The following is a 15171-nucleotide window of genomic DNA, read 5'->3' as shown; positions in this document are numbered from 1 at the left end:
TGGACTTTTCAGGGGGGTATGGTTTTAGGATCCCTGGGAGCAGACAGAGCAGTTGAGTTGGTGTGGGTAGGGCAGCAGACTAGTGCAGACAACTGGCATGGAAAGTGCACACACTGCATTGTATGGGCACACCCACTGATGTAAGTGTTTAACTGTGTGCAATGGTAAGCAGGGTGGGGCAGTTCTAGTGCTGAGATCAGCCACTTGGACCTTGCTTGCGCCTTGTGCCATTTCTGTATGCTCAGCTGTAAGCTGTCCACATCTGCCATGTGTTGTGTTCATCCCTAAGCATGTCTCTACATTGTTTTGGGCATTCTGCTTCCCTGTACATTGACTCGCAAGGCAAGTTTTCATTTCCTTCTGCGGGGTTCTGTTTGCTGGCTTGTTGTTGAGCCTCTATTGACCCGTAGAGTGCCGACAGTATTGTTCAGTGGCACTGTCATACTTGTGCAAGTACAAAGAAAACAACTGTAATAAAGGCATTGTGGAGTGCCTAATAATAACAAGAAAACTGGCATGCATCTCAGACCATGGACAAATTTACTAAACGAAGAAGAAGTAATAAAAGAGCACAAGGTAACATATTAAGAAATAAGAAGCGTGAAGAGAACAGGGTCATGGTATGTATTAACAGAGAAAAATTATCAATGAATTTTGCAAAACGTGTGTTTTGGGAGAGGGGCCGAGGGGGAGGACACCAAGTATCTGGGGTCTCTGGTTGCTTACTCGGGAAGCTCCAATAGTATTTGAAACTGTATGAGAATAGTACTAATGAACTGAAGATGTGCACTGGCCTATGAGGCATCCTCAAAATGCTGGGATTAGTATTCATGTCTGTTGGGACACAGCATTGTAATTTGTCACAATGATTCATTTCAATAGATAATGCACTGTACAATGAGACTTTCATTTGTGAACTGACCTTCCTGTTGGCGATCATGTCTATTCTTTGAGAGTCTTAACTGAGCACTGCCCAGTATGCTTGGGAAGTCAAGCTCATTGTAAACAAAATCAGGCTGACGTGAATTTTCAGCTTCCTCCTGACGCCGCCTTGTCTCCAGAAGCTCACTGTGCATTTGGTGGAGTATAAACTGGTTCCAGTTCTGCAGAAAGAGATAACATATAACAACATGAGTTTTTCAATACGATTTTATTTGTAAGCAAACATGGGCACAAGAGAGTGAGCTTCAACCTCGTAATGACTATTTCACTAGTAAAAATGTAAAATAAAGTAGTTAGGATTTGTTATGGTTTCCCAAATTATTTTCGAACTGCTTGCATACTTAACCAACAGAGTACAAATATAAGACCATAAAATGGTATATTTACAAATTACTAATCAAAACAGTCTTGATTGCATGAAAACATTTATTAAAATATTGACTGGTTTCCGTTTATTTGTAGACCATTTCCCAATGGTTTCACACGGAGGTGGTGAATGTAGGAAGTACCGTCTGTTGAGAGCTGAATGTCAACTGCTTATGTTCATCTCCATTGGAGAATGGTCTGAAGATTGTCTACAAATAGACTGAAACCAGTCAACAGTGTAATATACGTTTTTATGCAGTCAAGACTGTTTAAATTAGTAACTTTTAAATTTTGCACTGAGATTGCTGTTCTTCCAGTGATGTGTACAAAAATCATAACATGGTAAATAAACACTGTTCAGTAATTTATTTAATGACTGATGAGCACATTATTTACAATTTCATCAAGAGCCATCCACCATAAAAACACACAGTAGGTAGTTTCCAACCATCAACTCTTGAAGATTCCTAGGAACCACACTGATAATATCATAAAGTTTGTAAAAAGATCTGTAACATAAGGTTCAAAATGGTTAAAACGGCTCTGAGCACTATGGAACTTAACTTCTAAGGTCGTCAGTCCCCTAGAACTTAGAACTACTTAAACCTAACTAACCTAAGAACATCACACACATCCATGCCCGAGGCAGGATTCGAACCTGCAACCGTAGCGGTTGCGTGGTTCCAGACTGTAGCGCCTAGAACCACTCGGCCACCCCAGCCGGCTGTAACATAAGGGCCCTATATATTTGTAGCATGGCAGTGTAAAAGAAAGAAAAATCTAAACGCAAAGAACGCAGGAGATATCTGAAGGCAAGTCCATAAGAATAATTCATAGCTCCAAGCATTAATATACCATCATGATCAGTCATTTAACATCCAGTGCTCGATAAAAGCATCCTCTAACTCTTTCCAAGGATTTTCAGCATCAGCAACAAAGCAGTTCTTGAAATATGATCATTACAATGTAGTAGTAGTAGTAGTAGTAGTAGTAGTATGTGTGTGTGTGTGTGTGTGTGTGAGAGAGAGAGAGAGAGAGAGAGAGAGAGAAGGAGGGGGTGGAGAGAGAGAGAGAGAGAGAGAGAGAGAGAGAGAGAGAGAGAGAGAGAGAGGTTAACAACATTTTCAGTCTCCTTTATACAGTATGTTCACTCAATGGATAAACTATACTACGAGTTCTTAACTTCACTCCTACCGCTATTTGTACAGAAGTACATGTCAAATTCCATTTCTGTGTGATGTATTTGCAATCCACTAAATGAAACCTCTTATTTGCTCTATACATCTTCTGAGAAGCAACTGTATGTCACAGAAAAAGAGACGAGATTTGTTACTGAAAATTATTTTCAGCAGGTAGTTCATGAGCCTGCACGGATAGTAAATGGTTGTGAAAACACACTTGACTCCTTAGCAACAAATAAACCTGAGCTAATAATGAGCATTAACACGGATACAGGGTTTAGTGAACACAAGGTTGTCATAGTGAGACTGAATATTGTAGGCCCAAATCCTCCAAAAATAAACAAAACATATATTTATTCAAAAAAGGAGATAAAAATTCACTTGACACCTTTCTGAGTGACAATCTCCACTCATTCCTAATTAACAGTATAAGTGCAGACCAGAGGTGCTTTGAATTCAGAGAAACGGTATCAACAGCAATTGAGAGATTCATACCAAATAAATTAAAAAAATGACAGAGCTGATCCCCCTTCGTACACAAAAGTGCCAGAACACTGTTGCAGAAACAATGAAAAAAGCATGCCAAGTTAAATGAATCCAAAATCTCCAAGATTGGTGATCTTTTACAGAAGCTCGAAATTTGGCACGAACACCTATATGAGATGCTTATAATAGTATCCACAATGAAACTTTGTCTCAAAACCTGGCATGAAATCTAAAGAGATTCTGGTCGTATGTAAAATATGCTAGTGGCAAGACACAGTCACCACCTTCTCTGCGCGACAGCAGTGGAAATTCTATTGGTGACAGTGCAACAAAAACAAAGTTACTGAACACAGCCTTTCGAAATTCCATCACCAAAGAAGATGACATAAATATTCCAGAATCCGAACCAAGAACAGCTGCCAACATGAGTAACTTAGAAGTAGGTATCCTCAGAGTAGAGATACAACACAAATAACTTAATAAAAGCAAGTCTTCTGGTTCAGTCTGTACACCAATTAGGTTCCTTTCAGTGGATGTTGATGCAGTAGCTCCATACTCAACAATCATGTACAACTACTCACTCAACAAAAAATCCATACTAAAAAACTGGAAAGTTGCTCAGATAACACCAATATTAAGAAAGTTAGTAGGAGTAATCCACTAAATTACAGGCCCATATCATTAACATTGATATGCAGCAGAATTTTAGAACATATATTGTGTTCAAACATTATAAATTACCTCGAAGAGAACAATCTCTTGGTACACAGTCAACACGGATTTAGAAAAAATCATTATTCTGAAACACAACTAGCTCTTTACTCACACAAAGTGTTGATTGCTACTGACTAGGGATTTCAAATTGATTCCATATTTCTAGATTTCCAAAAGGCTTTTGATATTGTACCACACAAGTGGCTTGTAGTGAAACTACGTGCTTATGGAATAGTGTCTCAGTTATGTGACAGGATTTGTGATTTCCTGTCAGAGAGGTCTTAGTCCATAGTAACTGATGGAAAGTCACAGAGCAAAACAGAAGTGATTTCTGGCATTCTCCAAGGTTGCGTTGTAGGCCCTCTGCTGTTTCTTACCTATATAAACAATTTAGGAGATAATCTGGGCAGCGGTCTTAGGTTGTTTGCACAGGATGCTGTCATTTATCGTCCAATAAACTCATCAGAAGATCAAAATAAATTGCAAAACAATTTAGAAAAGATATTTGACTGGTGCGAAAATTGGCAATTGACCCTAAATAATGAAAAGTGTGAGGTCATCCACATGAGTGCTAAAAGTAATCCATTAAACTTCGGTTACACGATAAATCAGACAAATATAAAGGCCGTAAATTCAACTAAACACATAGGATTACAATTATGAACAATCTAAATTGGAAAGAACACAAAAAATAATAATAATAATAATAATAATCTTGTGGGGAAGGCAAACCAAAGATTGTGTTTTATTGGCAGAACACTTAGAAAATGTAACAGATCTACTAAAGAGACTGTCTACACTGTGCTTGTCCATCCTCTTCTGGAGTAGTGCTGCATGGTCTGGGATCCTTACCAGATAGGATTAATAGAGTACATAGAGAAAGTTCAAAGAAGAAGAGTATATTTTGTATTTTCGCAAAATAGGGCAGAGAATGTCACCGAGATGATACAGGATTTGTGGTGGACACCACAAAAACAAATGGTGTTTTTCGTTGTGGTGGAATCTTCTCACAAAATTTCAATCACCAACTTTCTCCTCTGAATGCAAAAATATTTTGTTGATGCTGACTTACATAAGAGAAATCAGAGCTCGCACAAAAGATATGGCTGATCGTTTTTCCACACACTGATCGAGATTGGAATAATAGAGAATTATTATGAAGGGGGTTTGATGAACCATCTGCCAGGCACTTAAGTGTGATTTGCAGAGTGTCCATGCAGATGTAGATAATTTTATGAAATACCAAGATTCTGAAATATGAGAAACAGTATCTTGCAAATGAAAGATGTAGGTATGTTACATACATTGGTCAAGGACTTGAGATACAACAGAACAAAATGGCAGCTTTGTGCAAAGAATGGTTTTCAGATCACTCAATGTGAACAAATTATTACTGTGCAAGCTAGAGAGAAGGTCTGTCATCAAAGGTGATGTCACTGAATGTATCTTACAGAGCTCCAACAGAATGCAATGGAATGGATCAAAAATACTGCTTAACTAAGCAAAAGCTGTTATAAGCTTGAGATGTTGCTGTAGGGTCTAAATAAAAAAAAACTTTTTTTTACTAAGAACTACTAGTTCTTTACAATGCTTGATTTGTGACAGTACACACTGGTATGCCATACCAGCACCTCCAAAGGAAAAAAAAAAAAAAAAATCGCAACTGTAGATTTGAGATGTGCTATGACAGAACTTTTGTTGCGGTTGAAGCAATGTAAAACAAATATTGTATTCACACTAATTAAATGCTTAGAAAAGCATTAAAATCATGTTTTAAAAATCTAAATTTCAAAAACATTCTACCACATGTATAAATTTGACCCCAATTTTTGGGACACACTGTATATCTAATGAGGCAGAAAAGAAAAACAGAGTATACAATATACCATCTTGGCATCAGACCTGAATAGAAAACAATTATATTTGAAAACAAAGCACAATATTTTTCAATCCAAATAACTTTTTTTAAGTTTACCTTCATTCAGTTTAACAGCAGCCTAAAGGATTGTTTGGTGGTTGACTCGTGCAGCTCCAAAGATAATTTTCTTGGTATGTATATATTATTGGTATGTACAGGGTATTTATAATTGAAGTCAAACTTTCAAACTGCTGTAGAAATAACACCACTGGTCAGAATGACATCACACTGTAAGCATCATAATTTAATGGTGGTCGACCACAAATGACAAATGAATCATACATCAATGCTGAAGGTGTACATTTGACATTAAACAAACTGTACTACTCAGTGTGCCTGGGTATACAGGTGTGATACTGTTAGTTATGTAAACGTAAGTCCATCCACCACAGCAAGGTTATATCACACTGGATGGGAAAAATCAGTTTTTAATTGTCCTGAGGCAAAAAACCACATAAAAAGCGTCAATCAAATTCAAATCGGATTATTAATTTCTGTGTGACTGGCGCAAAACATGTTCAATACGCTGTCCACTGTTATCTGCAAGAAGTTGAAATCGAGAAACAGCATGTTCCACAGCTGATCAAAGTGTTTCTGGGATCACATTCAGGATGTGTTGCGCAATGCATGCCTTCAATGCTGCTAAATTAGCAATTAGAACATTGAACACAACATCTTTCAGATAGCCCCACAGCCAGAAGTCACACAGATTAAGATGAAGTGATCGGGATGGCCGGGCTCTAGGGAAATGGCAGCTGGTAATTCTAGCATTTCTGAAATGGCACTTCAGCAGCTCCTTAACTGGATTTGCAATTTGCGGAGGTGCGCCATCTTGCACAAAAATGATCCCATCCACACTGTTGGAGAGCTGGAGTGTTGGGGCTGCGCAATAGACACACTAATAGCACTTGCCAGTGATGGTACAAGTAACAGGACTAGAAGCACATGTCTCTTCGAAAAAAATATGGCCCTATGATAAATGATGCCGTAAACCCGCACCACACACTAACCTTTTCAGGATGAAGTGGTACTGGTTGATTTGCGTGTGGATTTTCTGTTGCCCATATTCGACAATTCTGTGTATTGACATATCCTGTCAGATGGAAGTCGGCTTCATCTGTCCACAAAATCTTCCACAGCCAATCATTGTCCACTTACATGTGAGCAAGAAATTCTAAAGCAAAGCTCTCTCTTGTTGGCAGGTCAACAGGAAGCAACTCGTGCACATGGGTGATTTTGAATGGACAGCAAAGAAGGATGTTTTGTAAGATTTTACGCAACGTGCTCATGGGTAAGTCCAATGTTCGAGCAATTCTCCGTGCACTACACGTTTGCACATCACCACTCGTCTCCTCCTGATTTGTTGTAGCCACTGCTTCCACTGACATCAAATCTATTCGTTTCCTCCCTTACCAGGTTGCACACCAAAAGAACCCGTCTTTTCAAATTTCCGAATCTTTTCTCTAGACCCATGGTAGTCATCAAACCAACGCCTTTTTTCAAACCCTTCAGTGTCCAGAACTTCTGCAGAGCAATATGTGCACAGTCATCATTCTTGTAATACAGCTTTACAAGCAGAGCATGATCCTGCATAGAGACAGTCATGGCAAATGTCACAGATGCGAAAGGAAGAAAGCCATGTAGCCGGCGTGTTTATCAACTTCATGTCAATGTGCACAACAGGTGTTTTCATTTACGTATTCTGATACATACAGCACCATCTATTGATCACTTTTCACACTACTTTTTTCTTCTGCCATACGTTTTCCCCTTTCTCTGATAATGTTCTGTTGCAATGTGACGTCATTCTGCTGTTATTTCTACAGCATTTTGAATGTTTAACATTAATTAAAATCACCCTGTATATATTATCAATAATATCCAATAACATTTGCATTCAGTAAACTCTAGCTTCTGAAAATCTTCAGTGCAGTGATTGCTCAATGTAAGTTAGTGTTGTAAATTGATTTTCTCTTTGATGTTGCAAGATTCCAAAGGCCCAAAAATTATCATGTGCACCCCAATGTATTATACATTTACAAGTTTTGTAATAAGTTAATTATTATCTCTTAACTGAAAACATGTTTAAGGTTTCTTCACTTATTCCACATCCATAGCACCATTTCAGTTTTTAGACATAAATGTGTAGTATGTATTCTTGTTTTATGATATGTTCTACATCCTTGGAGATCCCCTTATTATAGATCTATGGGACAAAAGTAAATCTAATTTAATCTAATAAAAGTATTTCGTTTTCACTGTAGTGAATACTATTGGAGTTTCAAGATTTCTTAGAAAATTCCTGACAACACAGTCAGTCTGTTCTCTATACAAGCAACCTCCAAAGCCTAATGCAATGACTAATTTAAGGCAGACCTCAGAAAGAATCCCATGCTAGGCCAAAGGACACACTCCAAAAGGCAACAGCTATGACTCAGGCATATATTCTGATGAAGAAGATATATCTGCAAATTAATGGCATTACCTGTATAAGACTAATGAGGTTAGCCCTTCTACGAGCCTCTGGATTCCGGTCAGAGAGAATTAAACCAAGAGCAGAAGCTTCAGGCACAGTCCGAAAAGCACGGAGGAAGTTGTTGGACTGACATGGAAGTCCTTGAGAATTATCCAGCATATGAAAGAGGAATCCAAGCTCACATGAAAGGCAGAATTCCTTGCAGCATAAGTGTGAAAGCAGGAGATTGTGAACACTCTCAGTGTAGTACAAAACCTGTGTATTAACAAAGTAATAATATAAATGAATATTTCACATGCAATGAACTCATATAAATACAATTAAATTGTTACACTGTTTACCTGTATCATAGCATTGCAATATGAATTTGCTAATGTTGCTTCAAGTCCACATAAGCCAGTACCATTGTACTGTTCAAAATTGAAGTCACTTGCTCCCATCCGTGAGTATCGTACATCAGTCTTACGATAACGTTTCGGAATTGCAATAAATCCCACTTCACCAGCACCAGGTCTCGAGTCCGAGAAAAGCTTGCGTTGCACTTGTCCACTAGTTCTTTCTGCTTTGTATGCAACCTGAAAGAACAAAAATGAGTGAGATGAAATTCATATTGCATCTTTCTGAAATGCAGTATTTTCTTAAAGTGATGATAAATTCATGAAACTACAGCTTTTCTCTTACAATAAATTCACCTACACTCCAAATTTCAAACACTATACATCAAAACCATTTCTGTGGTTGTGAGGTACTGCAAACATGTTGATATCAGTAGCACACAACCTGAAGAAATAATGAACAGTCATACACATCAGAAAGCCCATAATTTCAGCTTCATACTTCTTTCTGAGTATATTGTACTTTTGCTATAAAAAGAGCAAGAGCTCCAAAGCTAGTGTGGATACCGTTTTCTGTTATAAGTTTCTATGCACCCCACAGCAGTTTGCTGCAGGTGGATGGTTGCCTTTCCTAGGTACTATTATACTGTTGGAATTTTTAAATGTTTAAGCATCAAGAATTAAGGCACAGGTTGTGCTGAGTGATTTACTAAAAATTTATGGGACCCCATAACTAAATAAATAACAGTACACTTGGCTGTAACTTTTTTTCTTATTTTGGCTAGTGTTACAAGTTTTTAAAATTTAACATAAATCACACACAATTTTCAGGTTATATTTTTTTTTTTTTTTCACTACACTTCAGAAATTTTTCATTTCTGTCCCTTCATATTTGTGTGATTACTATGAACAATATTTTCAATAATTTGTCTGTATAATGAGTTTCTATGATTTCGTTTTTCCTTGTATTACGATGTCATTTAACAAAAGATGCCTTAAATATGCAGGGCTACTCTGCCCATATTTCTGAGAAAGCTATACTGGGTGTATCATAATTAATGGCATAAATGCATACAGTTGAAAGTACACATACTAGAAGTAAAAATGTCTCAGTAAACGTAGGGTTGGGAATGCGCACCTTAAGAGCTGCGAGCAATTTTTCACCTTTGATATTGTGAAATAAATCTCTTCTATTTCAAGTTCTTTGCTTTCCATATTTTGGGAATTGGCAATATGGACCAAAATAAGAAAAAACATGTCCAGCAAACATGAGTTCTAAAATGAATACCTTGAAAGTTATGAGCAATTGATCATTAGAAGAGTTGTGTTTCAAAGTAGCAAAAATGGACAAGTGCTCATAGCTCTTATGGAATGCATTTTAGAGCACATGTTTACTGGACTTTTCTTTCTTGTTTTGGTCCATGCTACCAGTTCCCAAAATATGGAAAACAAAGAACTTGCAGTAGAAGAGATTTGATTCACAGTATCGAAGATGAAAAATTGCTCGTAGCTCTTAAGGTATGCATTTTCGACCCTATGTTTACTGATACTTTTTTGCTTCTAGTAATGTGTACTGTCAACTGTAAGCATTTATGCCATTAATTATGATACACCCTGTGTGCCTATCCAACTTACAACTCCCATGTCATACTTTAACAATCAAATTTCATAACAACATTATGATTAAAATTATTCCCATGTCTGACATTTTGCCACTTTGACAATTCTTGTTTCAATTCCGCCTCATGCTGTTTTTGAACTCATATTTACAGGAAATACTTCTTTCAGTTCAGATCATTTTTCAACAATACATCATTTATCTTTCTCACCAACGTCAGATTTTGATTGTAAGTACTGACAAAATAAAGGAAATGTGTCATTTTTCATTGTTTCAACCCTATGTTACTATGGCGTCAGATAATTAAGCTATCCTGGTTTATTTCATCTAGATGCTATTGGCAAGATCACTACAAGCAGAATTTCATCTTACACTTTCACAGGGACTGTTTAATGAGAATGCATTCAGCAGGGCTACCATCTTCATCAGAAAATGAAAAAAGATCAGGAAACTCTCAGAAAATCCCGTCACTCTGATGCTCCAAACATAAAGATCTTGCATGACTCCTCCAAGTTACTTGGCCATATGATCATACACTCCCATGGAACTTGCTGGTAATACGCTGTGCAATGCCTTGATGGTAGTGAAGATCTCAAGGTTTTTGACTACCACAGCTGTCTACTTAGTGATACAGCACAAAGACTGGCAGATAAGTAAGTTACCTGAATCTCAACCTTTCAAAGTCAGGCATTCGTTCCTCAAAAAAATTTTAAAACGTATCAATGTTTAGACAGTACTGTCACGAGAAGCAGACAACACCGAGTAAAACACAAGTATATGAATTACAGTACAGATACATAGCCAGTCATTGAGTTGTTTTATTTACCAACTCCTCAATATTTTGAAATCTCCCTCCCACCTTTTCTTTTGTGCTGAAATAAGAACTTCTAGTTGTGTGATATCAAGCATATGCCTATCTTTTTTTTCTGCTCCAATGACACCACACATTGCTACACGACAGTTAATTACCATCTTTAAACATTTGCTCAACAAATTTCTGCCTTCCAATTAGAAGAAACATAAAACATTCTCGGACTTCTTGTCATGTCAGTTCAGAGCAAAACCTCGCCTTTTTGACAATTACCTCCATCAGCTTTGTTACGAGCAAATGACTATCAAAACTGATGTTGTTGTGGCCCTATATATCTCAAAGACAGCTTCTGATTGGTCTATAATACTGCCAACCTTATGTTATGTTTACCAAGCAATCTGCAGCCGTCTATGAGCTATGTAAGGCCACCACAGCAGCAATTTGGACAGTCAGTTGCTCCAGATGGAGACAATAGAGGTAACTGTAGATTGCTCAAGGTTTTACCCTGAACTGACGTGGCAAGTAGTTTGAGAATGTTTTACACAATAATGCCTTCGTGAAAGACTTCATCCTCGGAAGAAACTTTACCCAATTTTTGGATATTTTATAGCTAACCACATTACTGAAATCAGTATTTAATGTACTCAAGAAAAGGAAGATGTTATGCTTATCTGCCTTCCTTCCTATTTAGAGCTAGAGCATAGATAAAGACTGCTTTATTTTCCTCCTCTCATCATTGTATCTTTTCAGTAAGTACATATGAGGTGGCTACATATTTTTAAACCAGATGTTACCGATAGCTAGGCTTGGCAAAACAATAGCTTCGTTGTGATGAATGATGCTGACTAAGTAAGCTACTGTACATGCAGTAACATCAGCTGCCTCCACCTGTCTACCTGTTTCGGGTAAGCATAGCTTGTGGTGTGCACCTCACTCACCCCCTCCCAAGCTGTACCAACTCACAACGCATCTGCATATGCAGCATCACTGCCGAGCAGCACATAAAAAGGGTGATGGCAGGAGTGCGCATCTATGCATCATGCTATTGATTTAGCTATATATATTATACAACATGTACATTATGCAACAAATGGTGTGGAAGTATGAATTACACACACTGAGGATGGTACAAGCATTGTATTCATTACATTGAATCATAAAAACATTTTCACAAATACAATAACAATCAAAAGTCAAGCAAATAGCTTTCTGAGAGAGTAAATATTTTTCTCTAATTTGTGTAATATTCTTCAAATCAATAAATATAATGTACTACACACTTTGTAAAGTAGTGTGTGTTCTTCCTCATGGTTCAACCTATCTCCAAACCAAGTTTCATGAAAATCATTTCAGCAGGTTAGTCGTGAAAACATAATAGACAAAGCTACTTTTGTATTTATAATATTAGTATGGAAAAAACTTTCAAATATGATATCTTTATTTGCTGTGATCCAATTTTGATGAAATGAAGCCTGTACAGTGCCCCAAGTTATGCTCAAGTTATCTGTAAAATCCTCAAGAAAATTCATCTAGTAGTTGATTAACATGCTCAAACAGAGAAAGAGAAAGACTTGATAATTTTACAGATTTATTATTAGTGTAGATACAGATACTTAAAAAAACCTATTCTTGCTGGAATTCTGTGAGTTTTGTTCTATAGGATAATGGCTTTCATTCAGATATGTTAACTTAGGTCATTCATAATTTCCACTACATTTGCATGTCCATATTTATAACAACAGTAATTATTTTCCTCATCTAAAATCACTCAGCAATTACACTGACCATAGTCTCAAGAGAATCAATGATACATAACTAGCCCTTGATGGAAGGAAAGTAGATTGGGTTTAACATCCCATCAACACTGAGGTCATTAGAGACGGAATAAAAGTTCAAATTATGTCAAGGATGGTAAAGGAAATCAGCCATGCCCTTTCAAAGGAACCACCCCGACATTTGCCTGGAGCTATTTAGTGAAATCACAGAAAACCTAAATCTGGGTGGTCAGATGCAGATTTGAAGAGTCGTCTTCCTGAACACAAGTCCACTGTGTTAAGCACTGAGCCACCTTGCTTGGTCACTAGTCATCAAGAACAGATTACGTCTGTACTTGGTAAATAATCTATTCCACAAAAAAATGCAATTTTTCAGTACTTTGGCAAATGACTAAGCTCATATACACTACCAGACAACAATGAAACACCCTCAAGGACAAGGTCATTTTATTGACAAGTGAGGTGGCAGGTAGTTCATCATTGTAGGAGTATATGATAACAAATTCATACCAAATGAAAAACCATATCAGAGTAAAGTGTGTGCAAATAGTTGCATCATTACACAGTGTATCCTCCTCTGGCAGCAACACAGGCATGTATTCTTCCATGGAAATGATCATACAGGTACTGAATAGCATCGTGCGATACATTATCTCAGACATTTTGTGCCCTTTGTTTAATAAGGCAGTGGCTCTTGCAATCCCCGGAAAAGAAGTAAGTTCCCTCTTCATCACATCTCATACATGTTTAACTGGCAAGAGATCTGCTGATCTTGCTGCCAACAGCAGTTGCTCTATACCATGAAGAGCACATTGCGTTGCAGCAGCCATATGTGGCTGTGCAATGTCCTGTTGAAAAAGCACATCACCTTCCTTTTGAAGAAATGGCAGTAGCAAAGGGGATAAGAGCCTGTGCAATGCAGTCAGTACTGGTTATTTTACCCTGCTGGGACACCAAATGTGACTGTGTGTTGTAACTGATGATCCCCCCGATATCATGAAGCCTGGAATGGGACCTATAGGTCATGGGTGAATGCACTTTGCAATAGAAAGATCACCAGTCTACGCTATACACATTTATGTTCAACACCCGCACACAGACAGAACCAAGTCTCATCATTGAAGACGAGTGCCATTCCACTCTCCAGTCAAACCTTTCATGACACCAGAGTACCCATCACTGACGGTGTCATGGTGTCAGCGATAGACTGGCTAGATTCACAAGTATTCTTATTCCCACTGCCAGCAGACAGTTCACAATGGTCCCTCATGATGCAACAGGTGCAACATGTGACCAGATTTTGTCCCTGGATGATAACTGGTCAGTCACTGCTGTCCGCACAATATGTCTAATTGACAATGTGTCCATACTACGCGGATGTCCAGAACCTGTTCCATAGAGTGGGAATGCTCCGCAGGTCACTGTTGAAAGCATCGACACACTAACAAAACATTGTGCCCAAAATGTGCAGAAATCCTTTAATAGATACATTCAGCATCCTGCATGCTCGCAATGTGACCCCATTCAAATTGCTAAAGCTGTTCATCACGAGTACATACTTGTTGGTAGGGCATGGTTGTACCTTCGAATGAATGATGCAAACACTGTTCATTCTAAACTCAGCACACTTATTGCCTGCAGAATCAAAACAGAGGATGTACAGATAGGCCACCTGAGACCCATCTGATTGCTGATGACTGTGACGAACGAATCACTAACACACTGTATGCACATTTTACACCTTGGTGGCACTGAACATCATCTTGGGGGGGGGGGGGGGGGGGGCATTGTATTTTCTGCCTGTAGTGATTTAACACAATTTATAAAAGAATTAAATGATCACATAACTTAATATCTTTATGTTACACTGACAAAATAGTTTCTAAGCAAGCTAAGAAATTACTAAGCAGACTTTTACCTTTAGTGTACTTTCAGTAAGTAACCTAATCTAATGTCTGTTGACCACAACCTTATCAAACTTATATTTAGCAGGCACATCATGAAGAAGCTGGCTCAGTCTATTCATGACACTAATTGCTAAAACATCATTTTGCTGAACATGAAAAGCTAGGTTTCAACAGTGAAATGTGTTCCTTTCCACATACTTATTACTGTTATAATTGTCAAATACAATTATGAGCTATTCAATGCTGTTTGCTTCCCTAGTTAAAGTGCTATTGCATTAAGGGAAGTTGTGTAGGGGCTCCAATTACAAATTGACAAAACTTTTCAATTACACTTTTAAGAGATGCTTCATTGTGAGCATTGTTCCTGCCAAACATTATTAAATTGCCTGAAAAGCAGAAACTGGCTACAGTGATATCTAGTATATATGACTGAAGCGGACTGAAGCAAGAGAGCCATCATACAAGTGGTACAGAATATGTAATGATGTCTTAGTTACTGAAATATATCAAACAATGTAAAATACAGGTTGGTGTAGCAACAAAATGGAAAGAATAGCAACAAAATGGAAATGATAGATTGTTACTCACCACACAGAGGAAGTGTTGAGTCACAGTCAGGTACGGTCAAAAATAATGGTAGAC

The 15171-nt window shown here is 37.7% G+C and overlaps 1 protein-coding gene across 1 annotated transcript in view; it reads right to left on the bottom strand.

Annotated features, from left to right (window-relative positions):
• LOC126253286 (PAN2-PAN3 deadenylation complex catalytic subunit PAN2) overlaps positions 1 to 15171 on the bottom strand; it is a 318390-nt gene that overhangs the window by 187878 nt on the left and 115341 nt on the right. The window contains exons 9-11 of the mRNA XM_049954511.1: positions 8425 to 8658; positions 8093 to 8338; positions 923 to 1103 (exon numbers count right to left, since the gene is read on the bottom strand). Of these exons, the coding sequence (XP_049810468.1) occupies positions 923 to 1103; positions 8093 to 8338; positions 8425 to 8658 (661 nt within the window). The remainder of the gene's footprint in view (positions 1 to 922; positions 1104 to 8092; positions 8339 to 8424; positions 8659 to 15171) is intronic.

The sequence above is a fragment of the Schistocerca nitens genome, chromosome 4 (genome assembly GCF_023898315.1).
Source record: "Schistocerca nitens isolate TAMUIC-IGC-003100 chromosome 4, iqSchNite1.1, whole genome shotgun sequence".
Taxonomy (NCBI): Eukaryota; Metazoa; Arthropoda; class Insecta; order Orthoptera; family Acrididae; genus Schistocerca; species Schistocerca nitens.
The sequence above is the reverse complement of the archived record's forward strand: the minus strand, read 5'-3'. Positions and strand labels throughout refer to the sequence as shown.